Source organism: Chelon labrosus, assembly GCF_963514085.1.
Source record: "Chelon labrosus genome assembly, chromosome: 8".
Taxonomy (NCBI): domain Eukaryota; kingdom Metazoa; phylum Chordata; class Actinopteri; order Mugiliformes; family Mugilidae; genus Chelon; species Chelon labrosus.
The window spans coordinates 20,480,917-20,501,548 of record NC_140358.1 but is presented as its reverse complement, the minus strand read 5'-3'; the positions used below and the strand labels follow the sequence as shown (position 1 = coordinate 20,501,548).

General features: G+C 43.5%; 2 protein-coding genes across 2 annotated transcripts; both read left to right on the top strand.

Annotated features, from left to right (window-relative positions):
• The first annotated feature begins 2,711 nt into the window (after window positions 1-2,711).
• slc7a2 (solute carrier family 7 member 2) lies at window positions 2,712-13,455 on the top strand. The gene is made up of 12 exons (XM_084549762.1): window positions 2,712-2,953; window positions 4,182-4,559; window positions 4,645-4,800; window positions 6,243-6,408; window positions 6,504-6,640; window positions 6,725-6,947; window positions 8,059-8,195; window positions 9,542-9,644; window positions 10,053-10,264; window positions 10,343-10,509; window positions 10,630-10,738; window positions 11,359-13,455. The coding sequence occupies exons 2-12, from the start codon at window positions 4,190-4,192 to the stop codon at window positions 11,547-11,549; spliced, it is 1,971 nt and encodes a 656-aa protein (XP_084405888.1). The 5' UTR covers window positions 2,712-2,953; window positions 4,182-4,189; the 3' UTR covers window positions 11,550-13,455.
• Window positions 13,456-14,259: 804 nt separating this feature from the next.
• On the top strand, window positions 14,260-19,988 carry pdgfrl (platelet-derived growth factor receptor-like). Its single transcript, XM_084550375.1, has 6 exons — window positions 14,260-14,475; window positions 15,168-15,441; window positions 15,522-15,673; window positions 17,644-17,937; window positions 18,457-18,593; window positions 19,701-19,988. The coding sequence occupies exons 1-6, from the start codon at window positions 14,421-14,423 to the stop codon at window positions 19,890-19,892; spliced, it is 1,104 nt and encodes a 367-aa protein (XP_084406501.1). The 5' UTR covers window positions 14,260-14,420; the 3' UTR covers window positions 19,893-19,988.
• The last annotated feature ends 644 nt before the right edge of the window (window positions 19,989-20,632 follow it).

The following is a 20,632-nucleotide window of genomic DNA, read 5'->3' as shown; positions in this document are numbered from 1 at the left end:
ACATCTCCTTAGTTTTGGCAGTAAATTTCACAGTTTATTTTGAAATATTGTATTTTTATCTGCTGCAGCGTTTTGTACACCGCTGAGCAGAGCGGCCATCTGTTGCAGGACAGTAGCCAGGAAAGAAAAACTGTAAAAGTAGCTGGTTAAACTAAGCAGAAGTGATTTGTAACTAAGTGACTCCTGCTACACATCCTCTTCTACTGCGCTCCATTCATGCATGAGGATCCAAAAAAAGCCTCCGTGTCCGCTGATTATGAAAAAACAAACCCTATAAATTTTGATAGATATGTCACTTATGCAACCCCGATAACTGAACTGACATGCGTTTATGATAGATATCTGTTTTCTTACTGGCACATGTATAGTCACAGTAATTGCAGAAAGCATACAAAAGAGGGCTTGAAAGTAAATGTTTATTTAGGGTCGTAATCTTGTGAAATCTCCTGCGACCGTCATGCAGTTTTACTGTAACCCTTGTCTGTGTGGAATGAAGTTTTGGAAGTCCTCGTATCCTGAGGGGCTAAAGTCAGCTTGAGGCCACAATTGACTAACAGGCCACAAGATAATTCAGCATCGGAGATCATTTTAAAAGCCCCCTGCCGCTGTTGCCAAACCGTGTTAAAATAAATAATTGATCCCATTCAGCATTTAAACTGTGCTATTATGAGGTTATTCAGCCATGACCTACATCCAAAACTTCGCAGTGCGGTTTCTTAAAGCACGGAATTTAATTAGAGGTGACCAAGGGAGACGTGAACGTTTAATTTTCTTCAACGGAGTCAGACGCGCTATTCAAACACCTTCGAGTGGTGTACTGTATGCGGCTTGTATGCTGACCCAGATACCGACAGGAAATCACCTTCAACAGAGAGTGATTGTCTTCAGTGGTAATCCTCATAGATAATGCTTCGCCTTGCTACCTAATAAAAAGAGCATTAGGTCCTACTAAGAACAGGTCATGTCTTCAGGCCCAGGTTCCTGACTGTTCTTGAAATTTAATATGTAGAGGCTTTATGACATGACATTAAATTCTGCATCTAAACCATGAGTTATGCAGGTATCCTAAAAATATTTCTCGTTTTTGGACTTAATCCTCACATTTTTCCAGCGCACAATACAAACTTAGACAACGTAAGTTTGTGTTTGTATATTCTCAGTTTGCGTTTTATTGACTATTAAACAATTTAATATGTTAACAGTTCAGATGTAGTGTTCATCCATTAGTCCGAGTTGTCTGTGGGGTTTTCCATATTTCTCGTCAAACCGATCTTTCTCCCTTTGCATCTTACAGGTCCATGTATTAAATCTGGACGTCACTCTGACTGCTGTCTGCCCTATCAGTAATTGTTCACTCTAACATTTCCTGGTGACACCAGTGTTAACTGGAGCGAGCACGCCCTGCGTCCGCAAGACAAACACCACTCAATCTGTTGACCATATCCACGTTTTTGAAGCTAGGTCACTCAGCCATTGGGGGGCAAATGCATTCAATTGGCTTCACACAATTAGCGCATGTCAACAATGGAGCCAGCGACTCCTTTCCATCCTTTCCATGGTTACGGTGAAAACCTCATGTGAAGAAACTCAATAACCGTTCCCAAAAGCTTTCCTCTAGAAGTGCATCAGGTCTCTAACAACATCATAACCTTAATAATATGTCGACAATTGCTTCAACTTGTACTTCCCTTGATGTAACTGTTAATATACGGCATTGTATACTGTTTGGTCCATGATGTGATGATTGAGCTGGATGGTGGAGATCTTGCTTCTAAGAGTTGTGTCTCCAGTCAGCCCACCACCAAGGAAGGCATTTGCTTTCCCATCAGCATGCAGGTCAGACCAGCCTCTGCAGCCAAGGTTTGGCGGGCAATTGTCCATGATATTTGGCTGCTTGGCTGGATGGACAAACTCAGAGAGAGCTTGTTGTTGTCATGCCGTCGGGTCTCGGGTCTGTGAGTTGGACAGTAATACTAGGGGCCAGCTGCCACCTTCCCACTGAGGTCTTAAGCTGGTTTGAGCTGGTTTTGGCAGAAATACTCTCCACTGCATAGTCAGCCTTCGTTGTAGCTCTCAGGTTGTGTTTGATGGAAAAAATTGACATTTTTTTTCCCTTCCAAGAGCTCGAGCTTGTAACTAAAGTAGCTGTGAAGATGCCAGGCTTTTTTGCTGGTGTGTGGTATTGATTTTATTATGTTCATGGGTCCAATAGCTCAGGGTACATTGAGCAATACCTGCCTTCCATTAGGAGGACTTAACCCCCCAGTGCTATCCACCCTTCACTGACCAATCAGCACCCATGCTTTTAGCAGCACTCCTCTGGGCTGCACTGGGTAAACAGAGTGTGCCTCAGTGTTTGTCAGTAAAAGTTGCCTAACCATTTATCAGTAGCCGGTTAAGCATCTGGACAGCTGGGATGTATTTAGCCTGAGTATGCATTAGAAATGACAGTTTATACCAAAAAAGAGTCCTGCCCCGAGCTTAGGGTGCACTGTGGCCTCCGCAGACTTTCACTCCCCCAAACCAGAAGCATGGAGGTAGAATGCCCCCCCCCCACCCCCTCCACCATAATTCCCCTGAGTCCTGTCCTCCCCTTTTGCCTCCCAGCTCTAGGGACGTCACTCCCCTGGCTGTGGCAAGAGTGGAGACTGAGTCCAGGGGCAAGGCGAGGGCAGATCCTATGGAGAAACACTGGGGACAGAGGGGAGGAGCAAACTAACTGCTCTGCACAGTTTACGTGCCAGCATATTGAATTAGTGCTCAGCACACTGTTGAGCTCTGAGGCTGCAGTTCATCGGATCAGTAGATGTGCTCTGGCTTCTACCTGTGCAGCTGATCTGCCGAGGCACGCTGCAGAAACAAGCTGGAAGAAAAACCAACAAGACTCTTCCTGCAGCCTTTTTGTGCCTGTGTCTGAACTTGGACTGTGATTGTCATACGGCATCAATCTAAGGTATGTGCATGTTTTCACTGAAATAGAATAAGTGTAAGTTTGTTCATGTTCATGTGGTTGCTCATACGTTTTTCATAGTTGTGGGCGTTTTTGTGAAACTGAAGTCACAGAGTGTATGCAGCAAAAAACTGTTTAACATGTGTGCCACATGCTGCACGTGTGAAATATGTCAAATATGCATGACATTTTCAGTTTAAGTCTACTGTCTAAATTACTTTAATAAGCTTTTTCACCAGGCAAGGTTTTACTTGCTGAACTGTGAGTTTGGTCTCAACTAACTTCAGATTCAAGCCACTGTATTCATGCAGATGCTGCAACACAGCCCACATTGTAATGTTAATGAGCTGTCGCCTCTAAAAAACCCATTTCTCCTGGTCTCAAAACCCACACTGTAACAAAAATCAGTGCAGATTTGGACGGCCGTCAGTATTAGTTTACGGTCAATATAATCAAAGTTTAGGTTCTAAGAAGGCGGCTTAACTTCAAAGCAAACGACTAAGTATTCACCAGGGAGCAGACATATTTCACGCTCATTTATCATTTTGTATTCATGCAAATGTTTTGGGCAGCATACCCAGCAATCCAGCAAATGAGAAGAGACTTTTTTTTATAACAAGACAATGACTACAAAGAAGATTTTTCCAGTTTCTCTTTTTATGTCCTTTACATGTAATTAGTGCAGAGAGCTACTGGAATGTCTTTATTGTGCCGTATTGGTGCATTCACGGTCTCCTCATGAATGCAGCTCTTTGAGCGCTTAGATCTGCGCCCTAAGCCCAAACAATAGATTTTAATGGGACCCTTACCGTATGAACTTTAACACGCTGCAGCACTTGGCAGCATTCCTAATATGCACGTCACAGTTTGTTGGGTTTAGCTTTCCTTTCAAAAGTTCTAACCCCACCTTTGTTTCAGCAACTTTGTTATGCAACTGACGTTTCAGCATTTTTCGAGAGAATAAGCCACAAAGATCGCAAGCAGAGCTAAACTATGGGTTCTCAGTTCCAGCACATTCCACCGAAAGTTAAAAAGAGCAAATATTAATGCGGAGATAACAATAATAATAAAAAAAAAATGTAGCAATGATATAGAGAGATCCGTTTCTTCCTGCTTGCACTGTGACTTCTTTGGCATGACTTCTGCACATGTGCCTGCAAATGAATGCTATACATTTCCAGAGAAATGAGGAAACCGATGTTTTCTAAATGTTGTTCCCACGTGTCGACAGGTGTCAACATGCTGGAGCAGGTTCTGTCATTCGGCCGCTCCTTGGTGCGAAGGAAAGTGGTCGACATGAACAGCCTGGAGGACTCCAAGCTCTGCCGCTGCCTGGGAACCGTCGACCTCATTGCCCTGGGGGTGGGCAGCACTCTGGGCGCCGGCGTCTACGTCCTGGCCGGAGAGGTGGCCAAGGGAGACTCCGGCCCGAGCATTGTCATCTCCTTCCTAATCGCTGCCCTGGCCTCGGTCATGGCCGGCCTGTGTTACGCCGAGTTTGGCGCCCGCGTCCCGAAGACCGGCTCTGCCTACCTTTACAGCTACGTGACTGTAGGGGAGATCTGGGCCTTCATCACTGGCTGGAACCTAATCCTCTCCTACGTCATTGGTGAGTTACTGATAATCTTTGAAAGCCATATTATTTGAGGAAGATCCTGGCCTCTCCATGGTGTCTGCTCTTCGTTTTCTCACAGGGACCTCCTCAGTTGCCAGAGCGTGGAGCGGCACATTCGATGAAATGATAGGAGGACACATAGAGAGATTCTGTAAAACCTACTTCAGCATGAATTCTCCTGGTCTGGCTCAGTACCCTGACTTCTTTGCTGTCTGCCTGATTCTGCTACTTTCTGGTAAGGCAGCAAAAAAAAAAAAAAAAAAAGTCGATATGTTGATACAGAGGCTGCAGTGAATTATGGGAAATTTGAACCCATGAAGCCAAAGCTGGCATAATTTAATAACAAGATGGCAGGACATCGTGTGATAAGTGGTTAAGGGGGTAAGGCACATGTACTCTGGTGGGTTGTGTGGGTCAAATGTGAGTCCGCCTGAGTACGAACTCTTCCTTTTTAAAATGTCCTCATTACCCTGCTGGTCTAAGGGAGCACTCCGCTTCTTTCTGTCCGTCAATACAACAGCTACAAAGCAAACTCAGTACATTTACTCAAGTATTACAATTTTATGCTACCCCATACTTCAACCCTACAACCTTTTTAGAGCGAGATCTCATTCTTTCTGCTCCACTACATTTATTCGACAGCTTTATTACGTTTTAGATTAGGATTATATACAATGGATAATATAACAAGCTTTTAAAAAGCCACACATGGTTAAGGATTAAACCACTAAGTCTTGCAGAAATCTGTGTGCAGTGGGTTCATATTTCAGATATCTACGCCACCGTCTAGTGACTTTTCCTCTGTGATGTTTGATTTCAATAAATGTTCAAATGCTGCAATATCTCACCAAAAGAAACCAAGACAAGACGTCCAAAAACTAAAAACAGATGATTAGTTTATGTTATTTATTTTTTTCTCCCCTATTAATCACCTCATGGCCCCTCAGATTTGTCTGCTGTATACTTATATAAACTCTATCTAGCTCCACCTGCAGCAGCTACAACGGTAACACGCTGCTTACACGCAGATGCTTGAGTGTAAATGATGTAATGATGTTATATATAATATGTCACTTAAATGGTCCAAACCGGCACCTTTACTATAATACTTTAACTCAATTTTCTGCTAAAGCGTGTGCACTTTTACATTTTACATTGCTGTATTTTTACCTTTTGGATACTTCTTCCACCAACTCAGCGAGCACCCCACAGTCTTTGCCTGAGATCAAATTCGTGACAGTGCAGGGATTCAAGCCGGACATGTTTTTGTTACATTCCGCTTTTACGACCCTCGGGCTAAAACTAAAATTCTTATCATGGGTTATGCATGTCGGCCTGCCAATGCAATGATTCCATTAGATCAGCGCAACCCAGAAACAATCCACCAGTGTTTTGGTTGTTTTTGTGAAAATGTCAGATGGAGAACTTTTGTGACATAAACATATCAAAGCCAAATTCGTGTAATATGACTTCCTGCTGTTTTTGTGTATCCAGAGGCAGTTCTTATGTGCAGCATGCTCAGTTGTCAAAACATGCAATTGGTGTCAGCTGGCCTCAGCCCCTAGATGTATTAGGTTTTAGCATTAGCTGATTAAATGTTCGTTGAGGTTCCATTTTGGTTAAAGTACAGCAAACATCACGTTGCTGCACTGACCTTGACTCTTTGTGCTCATCCAGGACTCCTGTCATTTGGAGTGAAGGAGTCGGCCTGGGTCAACAAAGTCTTCACTTCAGTCAACGTGCTCGTGCTGTTGTTCGTCATCGTCTCCGGCTTCGTCAAAGGGGACACGCACAACTGGCAGATAAGCGAAGAATCCCTCGTAAATGTCACCATCGTTAGAAGGTAGGTTGTGTGTCTGCGCAACTGTTAAAACCATAAGAATACGCACACCATTACGATCTGATAATAAGATGGTAGTTTTGCTGTTTGTGTTTCAGGAACTTGTCAGTGATAGCCAACGTGAGCAGCGATTATGGAGTCGGAGGATTCATGCCTTATGGTTTCAGCGGGACCTTAGCCGGTGCTGCCACCTGCTTCTACGCCTTTGTTGGCTTCGACTGCATCGCAACAACAGGTGAGTCACTCGTTGCGATTCAGCGTGACTTATTTGCATCGGAGCTCAATATAATCAAGGACACCGTATTTGCGTCTGAGACAGGTGAGGAGGTGAGGAACCCTCAGAGGGCCATTCCCATCGGCATCGTGGTTTCGCTGACTGTGTGCTTCCTGGCGTACTTTGGCGTGTCGGCTGCCCTCACTCTGATGATGCCCTACTACCTGCTGGATGAAAAGAGCCCTCTGCCCATGGCCTTTGAATACGTGGGCTGGAGTCCTGCCAAATATGTAGTCGCTGTGGGTTCACTGTGTGCCCTCTCCACCAGGTAACCGCTGGATTTGTTTTATTTTTAAAACAAGCCGAGGACAATAGCACATATACATTTTGGTAAATAAGAGCACGCATATGGTAATTTTATGGTTTAATTTTTGATTAATTTTGATGCTATAAATAGTAGTGGATGAGATGTGGTCAAACATTTTGACCACATATCTCTATCTGTGTCTTGTTACTGGATTGATTCCTGTTGCTTAAAAGGGGTGTGGTGGCCGCAACACTTAATTCCCTCTGTTTTGAGACTCCAGCATGTTCTTGTGATATTAAGTTTATGATTAAAAGGAGTGTATTTAGTTTGGCAGTGTCTCAATTCATTAAGTCTTTCTTCCCTGAAGGTTTTATATATCACCTCCCTGACAGGTTTCTTTGAATGACTTTATCTCACGATCTACATTAATGTGAAAATTGTCAGATTGGACTCGAATCACCTGAATTTTTTTACAAGTCAATGCCTGCAAAGTTACTGCATTGAGCGACACGCCCTTTGGTAATTTTGATCGCTGTTACACAAGACATGACAGCTGTGAAAACGGGTTGATCTTTAAAACCATTCGTTGTAGTAAAAGAATATTACCTCAGGAAAGAAAGACACTCACTGACTGTAACCCTACTCTGAAGCTTTGATGATGTGTTTGTAAGGGTGTGCTTCTGTGTGTCTGGGTTCGGGGGCTCTTGATTAACGTGTTGGTCTTGCATGTCTCTGCTGTCTCATGCAGTCTGCTGGGCTCCATTTTCCCTATGCCTCGTGTAATCTATGCTATGGCACAGGATGGGGTGCTTTTCAAAGCCTTAGCCCGAATCAATCCTAAGACGAAGACCCCACTTATTGCCACTATGACCTCCGGTGTAGTCGCAGGTGAGAACCGGAGCGCGTCCAAGTGAGAGCTAATTCTTCTCCACCAATCAATTGTGAAAGGCACAGTCGGGTTGATGTAGATTAATCTGAAATTGGCCCATTACGCTTCCTGCTTTCAATTATTTTAGCTTCTCGGGAGCTTTGTTCCTCCGTATTCACCTTGTTGCTCTTTCACAGTTGTGCAGGTGTCATGTTTTCTTTCCCAGAATTCCCTCAACTTAACCGTGAACCCTCTTCTCCCTAGCCTGTTGGGCTCCATGTTCCCTCTGCCGCGCATTCTCTTTGCCATGGCACGAGATGGTATTCTGTTCAAATTTATGTCCAAAGTGAGTAAGCGCCAGTCTCCTGTGGCTGCCACCATGGCAGCAGGTACCACTGCGGGTAAGCTCCCGGACAAGGAATCGCCTGTCATGGGGTTGTGTCGTGGACTTGTTTGGGGGTTTTAATCTTTGTGCACATGATCAGGTGGTGGTGGTGACTGCATGATAAACTCGGTGATGGCGTTTCCAAAAGCATGTGACAAAACCATCATCTTCATTACGTCAAAGACACTAGAAAGTCTTATTTTAAGGGTTATCTGTGTTCACCACACAGGTCCACAAGTCCAACTTGCTTGTAAACTTACAGTAATGATGCCCCCACCCTCTGACATTTCATTCAGCAAAATTTAATCAAATACTTGAAAATTGCTCCTATTATCATCAGCCGTACATTTTGTGCACGTCGCAGATGTCTGCCAGAAAAGCTTTGGTGCTTTAGAAAATCAGGTGAGAGGTCAAGGTGGACCCAAACCAAAACCTCAATGTTGACTTATTCGATTCCATGTGCACTTTGCGTTTAGTAGTGATTAGTACACGTTTCACATACTAAACGACTGTAAAAGTCACCGCAAAGCACAACCGGGCCAGCGCACCACCTCACCAAGCAGCTACGGTTTCAGACACTCACTTCTGGAAATGTAAGAGTAAAACAAAAGGCCACAGTTACAGTAGAAGTAAAGTACGGTCACAGTATTCTGCAGCAACTGATGTAATGTAATGATAGTTGAACTGAACCAGTCTGGGCTTTGTGGGCTTTTGTGGTGCTCGTACAGTTTTAATAATGTCTACTTGTAAAGCTCTCCTGCTCAGTAAGCTCCTGTACAGTATGCAGTTGCAAGGGTTAAGACTTGCAGGGTCAATGACCTGGTGAAGTGGCTGGCAGATGTGAAACCCTGGGAGGCACCCAGCGCTCTATCACCACCACCCAGGCGGTGCACTGAACACCTGACAGCGCTGGGCAGGGGAGCTTTCTTTGTTATTTTTGTTTTAAAACTATGTTGTGAGGAGCGGCCGACATACCACCGGTCTGCCTTTGAACCTGCGCTGCTGAGATCAGCTCCATACTGAAGTCTGATGCTGAGATACGAGAGAGAGAGAGAAGCGAGAGCCAAGAGCTAGCGCCACGGTGTATCTCACATCAAACGACACTCTGTATGGAGGCGATTACAGCTGCCGTACTGTAAAACGTTCAGCTCCTCAGCTGTATAGTTAAAAGTTGTCTGCATGTGATTTAATTTGCTTCCGTTGACATTCATATGTTCATGTGCTTTTGTTGGATGAAGCATCTCTATGTATGTGGGTGAATAACGTGCATTGTAATTGCTGCGGTAATCATCAATGCTGCTGTTTCTTAAGACTGTTCATTTAAAGGTAAAAGAGTTAATTCCATGTTTTTTATCCCTGTAGCCATCATGGCTTTCCTGTTTGACCTGAAAGCCCTGGTGGACATGATGTCCATCGGAACTCTGCTGGCCTACTCGCTGGTTGCTGTGTGTGTACTCATTCTCAGGTGGGTACATTTATAAATACATAACGTGTGAAGCACCCTGAGCGAGCCTCCCCAGTCGTGTTTCCAAATGGTCCTGCATGCTATTGCATCACACTGCAGACATAGGAGCGGTGAATGTTCCCATTGTGTGAATCTTAAGTGGTCGCTTGAGTAAATGCAGGTGTTTACTTAAGTTTCTGCGCTTTCTAAACCTGCAGCACGCTGCGGCTGCTAGCCACAGTAAACACAGACATCGTGTTCTTTCCCCGGTTTGAACAGGATTTAGGCCTAACTTGTTTTGTAAGAGACAACCACTATACCCCTGAACTAGGCTATTTCACAATTCGAGCATGACACTACTAAATCATGTTTTTATTAGTTTGAAAACACAGGACATGCCTCAGAGAATGTGATGTCTCAATCAAACAGGTACCAGCCGGATAGCACTCTGGAGCGGCAGGCAGGTAAAGGTGAGAAAGACTACCTGTCATCTGAAGAGGGTGAGTCGGACCTGACAGAGTCGGAGTCCCACCTCAACATGTTGAAAAGCGGCGGCTCCACCCTTCAGACCGTCCTGCATCCTCCCGTGTCACCTTCTGAGAAATCATCCAGCGTTGTCAACATGTCCATCTGTGTGCTAGGTACTACACAGTCCTTCTTTAAGGTTTAATCGTTCCCTTCACGTGCCACAACTAAAAGTGTGTGTTCTCACAACACAGTGCTGGTAGTGTGCGTGGTCAGCTACCTCACCACGTACCACATCGGCTGCATTCTCCGCGCGCGAGTGTGGATCCTGGCATTGCTGTCCGCGTGTCTCCTCGTCTTCAGCGGCTGCGTCTTCATGGTCTGCAGGCAGCCTCAGACTAGCAAGAAGGTCTCCTTCATGGTACGCAGCAGCAGCTCAGTGAGAGCTCTGGTTCAACACCAGGCGCTTGCATCGTACCACGGTGTTGCTCAAGCACATGAAAAGTCACAGTTTTTGTGTTGTTTCTTTCGTGTGTCACAGGTACCCCTTCTGCCTTACCTGCCTATTCTGAGTATATTTGTCAATATTTACCTCATGGTTCAGCTGAGCGGAGACACCTGGATACGTTTCTCTGTGTGGATGGCAGTAGGTAAGTGTCTTTCAGCTCCCGAAAATTAAGTACGAAAAGCCGTGACCCATGGTAAACTGCGTTGTGTAAGAAATATGGAAAATATGAAGCTGATCCAGGGCAGGACCAGCTCAGCTTAGTCTAAAGATGGGAAGCAGGAGGAGGCAGCAGGGTGTGGTGACTTCTGTGCCAACTTGTCAACTTGACTGATGCTTTTAGTTGTCTTTGAACAGAGTCAAGCTGTCCTCAGACTTTATGCAACGGTATGAAGAAGTTCATAGATTTACTCTTGTACAACTGCACAAATTATATAAAAACACAGTGAATTCTTATCCGGTAAATGAAGCCACTTGGAAGTATTTAAAATGATAGCATCCAAAAATAGAGCTCATTTTGTTTTGGAAAGAATGCTTTTCCTTGAATGTTGTACTTATATATGTAATAAGTATTTTTAACTTGTGGTAGTTGCTTTTATTTTAATAAATGATCCACTTCCACCCCTGTTAATATGCTAAGCTTAGCTAACTTTCTGCAGGTTGAAGCTTTACATTTAATTTAATGTGCAGATAGAACCATCTAATATGCGATAAAGACACAGTATGAAGGCAGTAAGGTGTATCTTTATCTTTTCTTCTCCTCAGGCTTTCTGATCTACTTTGGCTACGGCATGTGGCACAGCGTGGAGCGCCAGCGCCAACTCCAGGGAGCTCAGGGCAACAGCAGGGGCACCCAGGAAGACGTGAAGGTCAGCCAGGAGAAGGAGGCTGACATAGGTGCAGATGGAAAGGACCAAGAGCGTTTCATCTGCCCAGAGAAGACCAGCCAGTTTTAAAGTCTCCCAGCTCATCCACAGACTCTGTGAGGCGACAGATGCATAAAAGCACACAGCAGCTATGCCTTGATGCACCTGTACATACAGCTTCACCGTGTGTGCTTTGCTCACAAGCACACTCAGTCTGCACAGGCAGCGCCAGTATTCTGTATGAGCGGCCACACGATGAGGGCCCGCTCCATCACTGTGATGGGACCACATCCTGTCGGTCACATTGTGCTTCACGGACAGCGTGGGGGGGGGGGTTGAATGGACAGGTAACACACTGGAGGGTGATGTTCACTTCCTTTAACACTGAAGCAGTCAAAGTAGGGCTGCAGCAAAGCTTTTCTGTTTCTTCATGGACTTTGTTTTTTTACTGCATGACACTCATTTTGTCTGTTGGTTTTTACATTTAAAGCAGGTTTGTACACGTTTTTTTTTAAAATGTGCGTTTGGTATACGATGCTGGAAAAGGATGCATTGTTTATCGACTAATATTAGATATATTTTACAACGGTTTTGTGCATTATTTCATATTCATACATGTGAAACTGTCGCATCTGTATACAAAATCATGAAGACATTTAGGCCAACGTGTATGTCAGGTAGTTTTGTAGGCACTTAACTTGACTCAGCCTAAAGGTAAACGAAGGCCGGCGGAAATGTTTCGCCTTGTGTCGTGTAACAAATCAGATAAATCTTTACTGTAGTTAGTGAGGTCTTTATGGTCTTTTTTTTTTTTTTTCTTTTTATCGCTTGTTTTTACTTTGATTCATAGGCTGTAAATAAAGATGGACGACGGAACTGCTCCTCAAAAGTGAAGCCAAAGCAAGTAGAGCTCCCCCTGGTGTCTGGCTGCAGTATAGGTCATAAGCTCCGCCTCCTTTATGTTAGTGGTTGGGACTTGGGCTGAACTTAAACTCCAAACGTCAAATAATTTTTTTTTTCAAGGATAGTTTTTGTCATTTTAGGTAGTTAATATAATGTTGATATATGCTCAAATGTTTTTTCTGGTAAGCTCTGTTTTAGTTAGTAAGTTGACGCTATAGAAACAGGATGTGACATCATAATGACTACCAGTTGCTATGCCAACTGTTCCGCAAAGTGGTCCCATAGGGTCGTGAGAGTTGGAATAATTAAATAAGTAAAGTGTATAATCCAACATTTCCTTGTAACTGGTAGAAGTAGAGCAGAGCGTAGTATTAATTAAACAAATACGCAAATGAGTCTGGAGGAAGTGTGGTCGGGTCATCGATATCGCAGCTCCTCGTGGCTCCACTCTCAGACCGTACTGCACAGACTCTGGCTCCAAAGTTGCAAGATGGCGCCGCCCGTATCCTCGGGAAACTAGGGCCCCGGGGATGTGTTGTCCATATTTATATACAGTCTATGCTTTGACATGTTACATACATGAACAGGAAGATTGTGATTTGATACAGGACTCAAAAAGCATGTATTTTAGTTTTTTCTCTGTCAGATTATCATCTTTTCCTGTTTGTCAGATATTCTGTGCTAATTTGAAACTGTTGCAGACATGTTGTCAATATAACATTTGGGTTGGAAGAGATTATATCAATGTTTGCATTGTTTCCCATGTGCTGGTGTTTTGCTCAGCGAGCTCGGGCTTTACAGCAGAAACTTGTTTGGTGGCTGATCTGCGCTGCCAGCGTTTAACGCCATCTGCTGTGGAGAGCTGATCGATGTGTTCAGTGGTCGAAATAACTGTGGAACAAATACAGGAGCTTTTCTCGTCAGGAGTTGGGTGTCTATTCTACTACACTGAGCCTCTACACTGACAAGTGTGGAGTCTCCCACTGGGGTTGCAGGATAAAGTAAATACTGTAGAAATAACCATGTTGTAAAAACGTAGTGCCACTTCCACTGCCTTTCACAAATACAATAAAATAAAATGTATTTTCCAGTAGTGGAGAGTTAGATGTTGTTTGTTCTGTCATTACTTTCTCAGTTAGATTAGGATTTTTAATCAAATTTGTTAATTGGAAGGACAACATTTGCTGGAACTCACTTTGTGATACAGAATTTATTTAAAAGGTTTCCACCTGGACCACTTCAGTCAAAGAAGCTTACTGCATTTGTAGTAAATTATTTATCGGCACTATGGCGCTGTTCTGGGACCTCCCTGTCCTTCCATGCAGCAGCAGCAGGAGCAGCAAAGACCTCAAATGACACAGATTTGACATTGACAGACAGTCACAGCTGAAAAGGAGGAGCTGGGGTGGAGGAGGGTTGTAATGACATTTTCCAAAGCTCTTTTTTATTAAGTTAATTGATCAACTTTCAGCACATGATGCATTTGAATAACCACAACTTAATCATTCTAGTTATTGCTTACCTCAATTATTACAAAAAAACATATTAGTTCCTATTGTTAAGCACATATGAAAAACATCAGTCAGTCAACAAAATAAAATACCATGTAGCTTTCAACTAAAAGGCACTGCATTCAATTTGAACTGTAAACCAAACTGCAAAGGGCCTATTCAGTGTCACAGACTGTTTACAAGCAGACAGAAGAAAAAGACAGGCTGCTATTGGTAAAGAGCCGCAATTACTGAGACTGATTGTGTCTCAGTATACATGTGGTCATCTGTTTCAAGATGGATTTGGGGGGAAAAAAGACTTTCCTTTAAAAGAAGAGTAGTTCACTCTCAGGTCCAGCAGAGGACCCCAGACCACACCTTTCTGCTCTTTAGATCTGAGGAGAGGGAGTAAGCAGAGGAACTCTTGAGTTATTTTCCCTCTTCCTTTCAGCCTGTGAGGAGGATGAAGCTGGAAATCTAAGTGTCTGGAGCCTGCAGAGTTCCCACTGAGCCCCCTCACCAGATCTCCCTCATCTGCCCCGGCAGCGTCCTCGTCGTTCCTCCGACCATGAAGCTCTGGGTTGTGCTTAGCCTGGCGCTGCTCTGGGTAGAGCTCCAGGATGGTGAGTAAAGTCTGCGCTTCTACATCTGTATATTCTTGCGTCACACAAGAAGTAGTGAGAGTATCATCCAGACAATGTGACCTGAAAGAGAGAGGATTAGATAATGTGAGGTTGTTTAAATACTGGCTGGGGGCACCAGTGTCTGAGATGGGCGTACTGTGGGAGGTGCATTTGCATTTTACTATGTCTCATCCACAAACTGCAAACACAAACATTTATTTAAACATCGTGTCATTTCATCATCTCTCTGAGAAACACTGATTCGCTGTATTTTCAGTGTACGTGTGTTTAAATGTAAAAGCCTGCAAAGAGATGTGTAAGATTTTCCGAAGCGCTCCTGCAGACCAACTCAAACCAGCTGGATCTGAGGCATGCAACAGGCGTTTCTAATTATCTGGCCTTTACTGCTGACCTTTCCTCGTTCTCGTTAATCCTGCACTGGAGAATAAAACAACACATTCTGAAAGTCTACACTCCAGGCTGATAAACCCTTTCGTGTCTTTTACTGGTTTGTGTGGTTGCTGGCTTGGACATTTTGTGCCAGTAACAGGGATTTTGCACTTCCTGTTCAACTGTTATCACAGCTGGGAGGAGGCAAAGCAAACCCTCCGCTTTGTCTGTCAGGAGAGGAGCAACAAAAGTTGTTTCTTACTAGTTCTTCCCCTCCCTTTTCTGTATCTCTGTGTATGCAGGTGTCTGCCAGCAGCTCAAGAGAAGAAAAGACGTAGGAGAGAACCGCATCCGGCCAGGGGGGAAACGGGTGAAGATGCGCAACCCTAAAATAAAAGACGTAGGAGTCAAAGGCCAGTCCCTGCTGACACAGGTGTTGGACAAAGGCCGCTTCCTGCGCCTGGGCCCCACCACAACCCAGAGTCCAGGGAGAAACATGGAGCTGCGCTGCAAAGGCACCAACATCGGATGGTCCTACCCGACCTACCTGGACACATTCAACGACTCCCGCCTCAGGTGACGCAGGGAAAGATCAGGTGTTCTCACGCTGACATGAGGTGATGACGTGAATCTCATGCTTTCTTTCTCGCCTGCAGCATCAAGCAAAGTGACAAGTACAGTCAGCTGATCTTGACGTCACCCTCTGCTGCAGACACTGGGTCCTACAGCTGCTGGGTGATAGTGTGCGATGGGGCGGAGTGTGAGAGGGACCACGATCGCACCTATTCCTCGTACGTCTATTTCGCAGGTGATTTGTACAAAGAGCACATTTTGGCACTAATGATACAAATTAATAATTAAGCTGAGGTTTTGCACTGATAGTTTTTTTTTTGACATTAACAATAAATAAGTATGACTAATTATAGTGCAACTATCCAAAGAATTATCACCAGCATTTTACTGTCTTTCTGCTCTTTGTTTTGGTTTTGCAGCCCAGAGCTTCACTGTTTTGCTTCAGTGTCACCAAGCTGACAGGTCTTTAAGCTATGACATATTGTATGCTGCATGCCCTGCGTCAAACAACAGACCGGCAAAGTTATAGGGACGAGCTGGTGAGCAGAGCCTAAGCTGAATATTTCTCTCAGTAGCTGGTGCAGACCAAAACAGAGCTAAACGGAGGGTGCTTTCTAAAGTTGGATGCAGCAGGTGGCCAGACACATGACTTCAAATGTCACCAAAGTGATCTATGTGCAATGGAAAGCCACCAGTCTGCTGCATGCTTTCTGACTCGTCACTGCAGGAATAATAAAAAAAAAAAGTTCATTGATGAGTCCGTAGTTGGGCCAGCATGCACGATACCAGGACCCTGGCAGTAGCTGACCTAAATGGAAAACATTCACTTATATGGTTCTGTTGCAGTCAATGCACTGAGCAGGTGATGACTCCTTCCTCTATATTTTAAGTGTTGAAATAAAAATGGAATCAGAATGGTTTTCCACAGCACGTACTGTAGCGTCTTTTCCATAATCATTCACTGAGTCATTTCTCATCAGATACTATTAATCATCAAGACTATTTTTTTGTATCCATGTCATCAGTGTAAGCTTAAAATGCACTACTAAAGGTCCAAGTGAGTAGGATTTAGAAGAGTAGGATTTAGAGGAACAGACAGGAATGTAATATTTAGTGTGATTATAGGGGCGGCACAGTGGCGTGGTGGAGTTTGCATGTTCTCCCTGTGTCTGCGTGGGTTCTCTCCAGGTTCTCCAGCTTCCTCCCACCGTCCAAAGACATGCTGGTTAGGTTAATTGGTGATTTAAATTGACCATAGGTGTGAATGTGAGTGTGAATGGTTGTCTGTCTCTCTGTCTTAGCCCTGAGACAGACTGGAGACATGTCCGATGACAGCTGGGATAGACTCCAGCCTCCCCTGTGACCCTTCACAGGACCAGCGGTTGCAGAAGACGAATGAATGAATGAATAATCATCTGCATGCTGTTGTGTTTTCGTTAGCTTTGAGTGAATCCTTCATATCTACATCACCATTTCTCCTACAACAGCTCGCAAAACAAATACTGGATCCAGGGGCATCTTCTAGACTTGGTCACAGACAACAGAGCTGTGCCAGCCAAGTTAATGGAGAACTAATGAAATAATGTGATGCTAGTGGAAGTTATTTTATACAAAGGTCTCTCCAATATAGTTAAGGCTAGACTGGCAGCACTCAGTTAGAAAAGTATTATTATTAATTGTCATCATCAGCTTCACTTGCTTTCCTTTCTTTCTTTACGCCCAGAGGAAACATTTTGAATTGTGTCTGGTGGGGGTCCCTTAGAGAGGTTCCTACTGTCTTAACATGCTGCCATTGCTTTTAAAGTTTAAAGTTTGTCAGCCCTCTGGGGTCTTCTACTAACTTGGGGCCCTAAGAAGTTGCCTGCGTTGCCTGTCGACAACTGGCGCATTTTGCATTTTTAGCAGCTAACGTAGATTTGTCCAAAAGCTGGGGAGAAAAAAAAGGGAGGGACATTCATTTCAGTTTACAACTCACCACTAGATGCTGCTAAATCCTTGACGCTGGATCTTTAAGTCTGCCTTATTGAAAGTGGTGCTGTGGTTTAAGCTCAAAACTCAGCAGCTGTTTATGAAAACTGATCAGCTGTGTGAGGGAGAATGTCTTCACTGGGGAGTAACACAAACAGAAGCAGTGTACATGTGCACCTTCAAACAGAAGAAGAAGCATTAACATCTTGACACCACACACATTTTTTTTCCACCCAGACAAAGACAACCTCTTCGTCCCATCGGCAATCCACTTCGAGATCGTGTACCTGCGCCCAGACAGCCCGGCGGTGGTGCCCTGTCGTGTGACCAATCCGCAGGCCAAGACGTCTCTGCACAGAGAGGTCCCTCCTGAGGAGATGCAAGCGAACAGGACTCTGATGACCTACGACCCCACCAAGGGGTTCGTCCTGCAAAGCCCCCGTTCAGACCTTCAGGGAGTCTTCTACTGCAAGGCTGTGACCAGGGGCACCCCCCAGATCTCCACCAAGTACCAGCTGCTTTACGTGGAGGGTGAGGAAAACGTCCATCACACAACACCTCAGTGCAGGCAGAAATGCAGTGAATCACCATCCTTCTTTGCCTTCAGCTGTCAAACAAAACCATTTACCTCATCGGCTTAATAACACGAAAGCGCCAAGAACCACTAAGAGAGGCGTTTCACCGAGTCATCAATCTAGGGCTGCTTACTGCGCTTCATCAGCTTCCAGGAAAAAGGCTGTATTTCAAGAATGTCAGAAGCCTCCTCCCGGCTCCTCACTGCGGGGCCTGGTTTATGTGGACGCTCGCCAGTTAAAACGGAAACTCAGTCTGGAGTTTGGAACCGCGAGGAAGATGAGAGATGAATATATGAAAGGGAAATTGCGTGCGGTTTCGGTGACTTTAAGCAGCTGTGGCATGTTTAGATGGTAGATGGAGAGAAATGACTGTTTTAAAGGCATCAGGTTTTATCCCATTTTATGCATATAGTATTATGTGAATGTGAATGCCAAGACTTCACTGCATGTAGTTCTGTCTTTCTCTCGTTGACAGTTCCCAGTGGGCCACCGTTTGTGAGTCTGGAAGCCTTTCCAGACTCTGCAAGAGGAGGTGACAACATTAACATAACCTGCACCGTGCTGGGAGAACCAGAGGTGGATGTGAGCTTCGCCTGGTCTTATCCCGGTCAGGTAATGCCGGACTAAAATCAACAGCCAGCTCCCCGTGCTTATTCTGCACACGTCACTTTACTTCAAGTATATCATCCAAACAGAGGAATTTACTGTATTTTATTTTATTTAAACCAGGAGTTAAGAAGAATATATGATGCTGCACACAGTATGATGGCCGATTATATGGAGTCTAAAGAGTGGCATTTGTCAGCGGTTCATAATTATCAGCTAATGCCTTTAAAAACGGATCCTTTCTTGATGAAGTTAAGAGGGATGAGATAATCCTTCATTGAGCTAATTAAGTGTGTACAGTGCAGAAGTGTAAAAAGTATACCTTAAATATAAAATAATAGCATTTAAGTGGGACTACTAATATTCTAAAATAAGCAAAAGGAATAAATGAAAAAGTTAAAAGTATCAGAGAAATTAAAAAAGACCATTAAATGTCCCAGTTGATATGATAACAGTTGTCTTAATTTTGTAAATATGTAAAATGATATGCAAATAATGTCTAAAATGTCCCTTTTTTATCATTTCTTATACCTATTTATGGGGTATATTATTATTTGTAAGGCTTATAAAGATGCAATAGTGTAGTGAGTGGAGTTTTGCTTCTTCATTAATTATTGATTTGATATTTTAAATACAGAATAAGGAAATGATTAATTTAATCTTTAATTTTCTAAGACATTTCAAGAGTGTTTAAAAAGAATCATGCAAATATAAATACAATTAATTCATTTGTTCAGTGTAATAATTGAAAAATGTAAATAAATAAATAAATAAATATTAATTATGGTGGCCCACTGTGTACTACATGTCATTTAATCTGTATCTGGACCAAAAAACATGATTTTTAAGATTTAGTCAAGATTTAGTCAGATTTTGAGCATATTTATCCATTTAATTTTACATAACTATTTTAAACATGCTATATACTAGTTTTTTTCTCCTCATTCTAAACAATGATTGGCTCCAAACACACTGTGATGTCACAGAATAACGCTCATATGCAAGATCAGAGAAAAGACATTTTAGGGGGACTTAAACTGTGACAAACTATTCTCTGACTGCTGTGGATAATAAATCAGTTATCTCCGTACTGATGTCTGTTCTGTTATACAGGGCCACCAGCGTCCTGTTCACATCCAAACCTCCTGGAGGCTGGTTAACAGAGGCATGGGCCACACCACACGGGTCACGCAGAGCGTCATGACCGTGGAGGACATGGAGACCATCGACTTTGGAAACTATGTGTGTAAAGTCAAGAACCCGCATGGAGAGACCATTGTGGCGACGCCCGTCGTCTCCAAATAGCCAGTTGGGAGTCAATGCTATGATGTAATGGTGACGTTTGACATCTACAACTGTAACAGACCAGCATGTGTATATACATAAAATGATGTATTTTTTAGACTGACTTCAATAAAAAGATTTGCTAAGTACTTTGTTGAAATGTTCATTTTGACCTTTGAATGGAGTTACAGAGAAGCAGAGCAATGCTGGAGGGATTTCCAAAATTGATTAAAATTATTTTGGATGACATTTTTAATCAGATCTGAAAGGAGTGCAGCACGACAGTCCCCCCCCTGAGGCATCTTAAAGATGTCAGAAGAAGATTGGATTTCCAGCAGGACAATGAGATTAAACACGAATCACAAATATCTGGAGTCCAAAAGAGCAAGGAGAGCTGATCAGGAGGGCTTTCCTCCCACAGTCACCAGATCTCAAATCTACCAAACATCTCTTGGAAGATTTGATAAAAAAGAAAAAGAAAAAAAGCCAACACTGTCTCATAAATTTGCTTCATGTGATGCTCCACAAGAGTCAGGGTTTAATATAGACAACTGAAGTATGACAACAACTACATTTATCAAAAACAAAGCTTCACTGTAACTTATAAGTTTGAAATTTTAATTTAAATTACAACTGCTTTACATCCTGTAGTGATGGACGCCTGATTTAACAGCTCGGACTAATCAGTTTACCTTTTTACTACATTCAAATGGAATCATGCTAGAAAAAAAAAGCTGCAGCTGTATCAGCCTTGCTCTGAT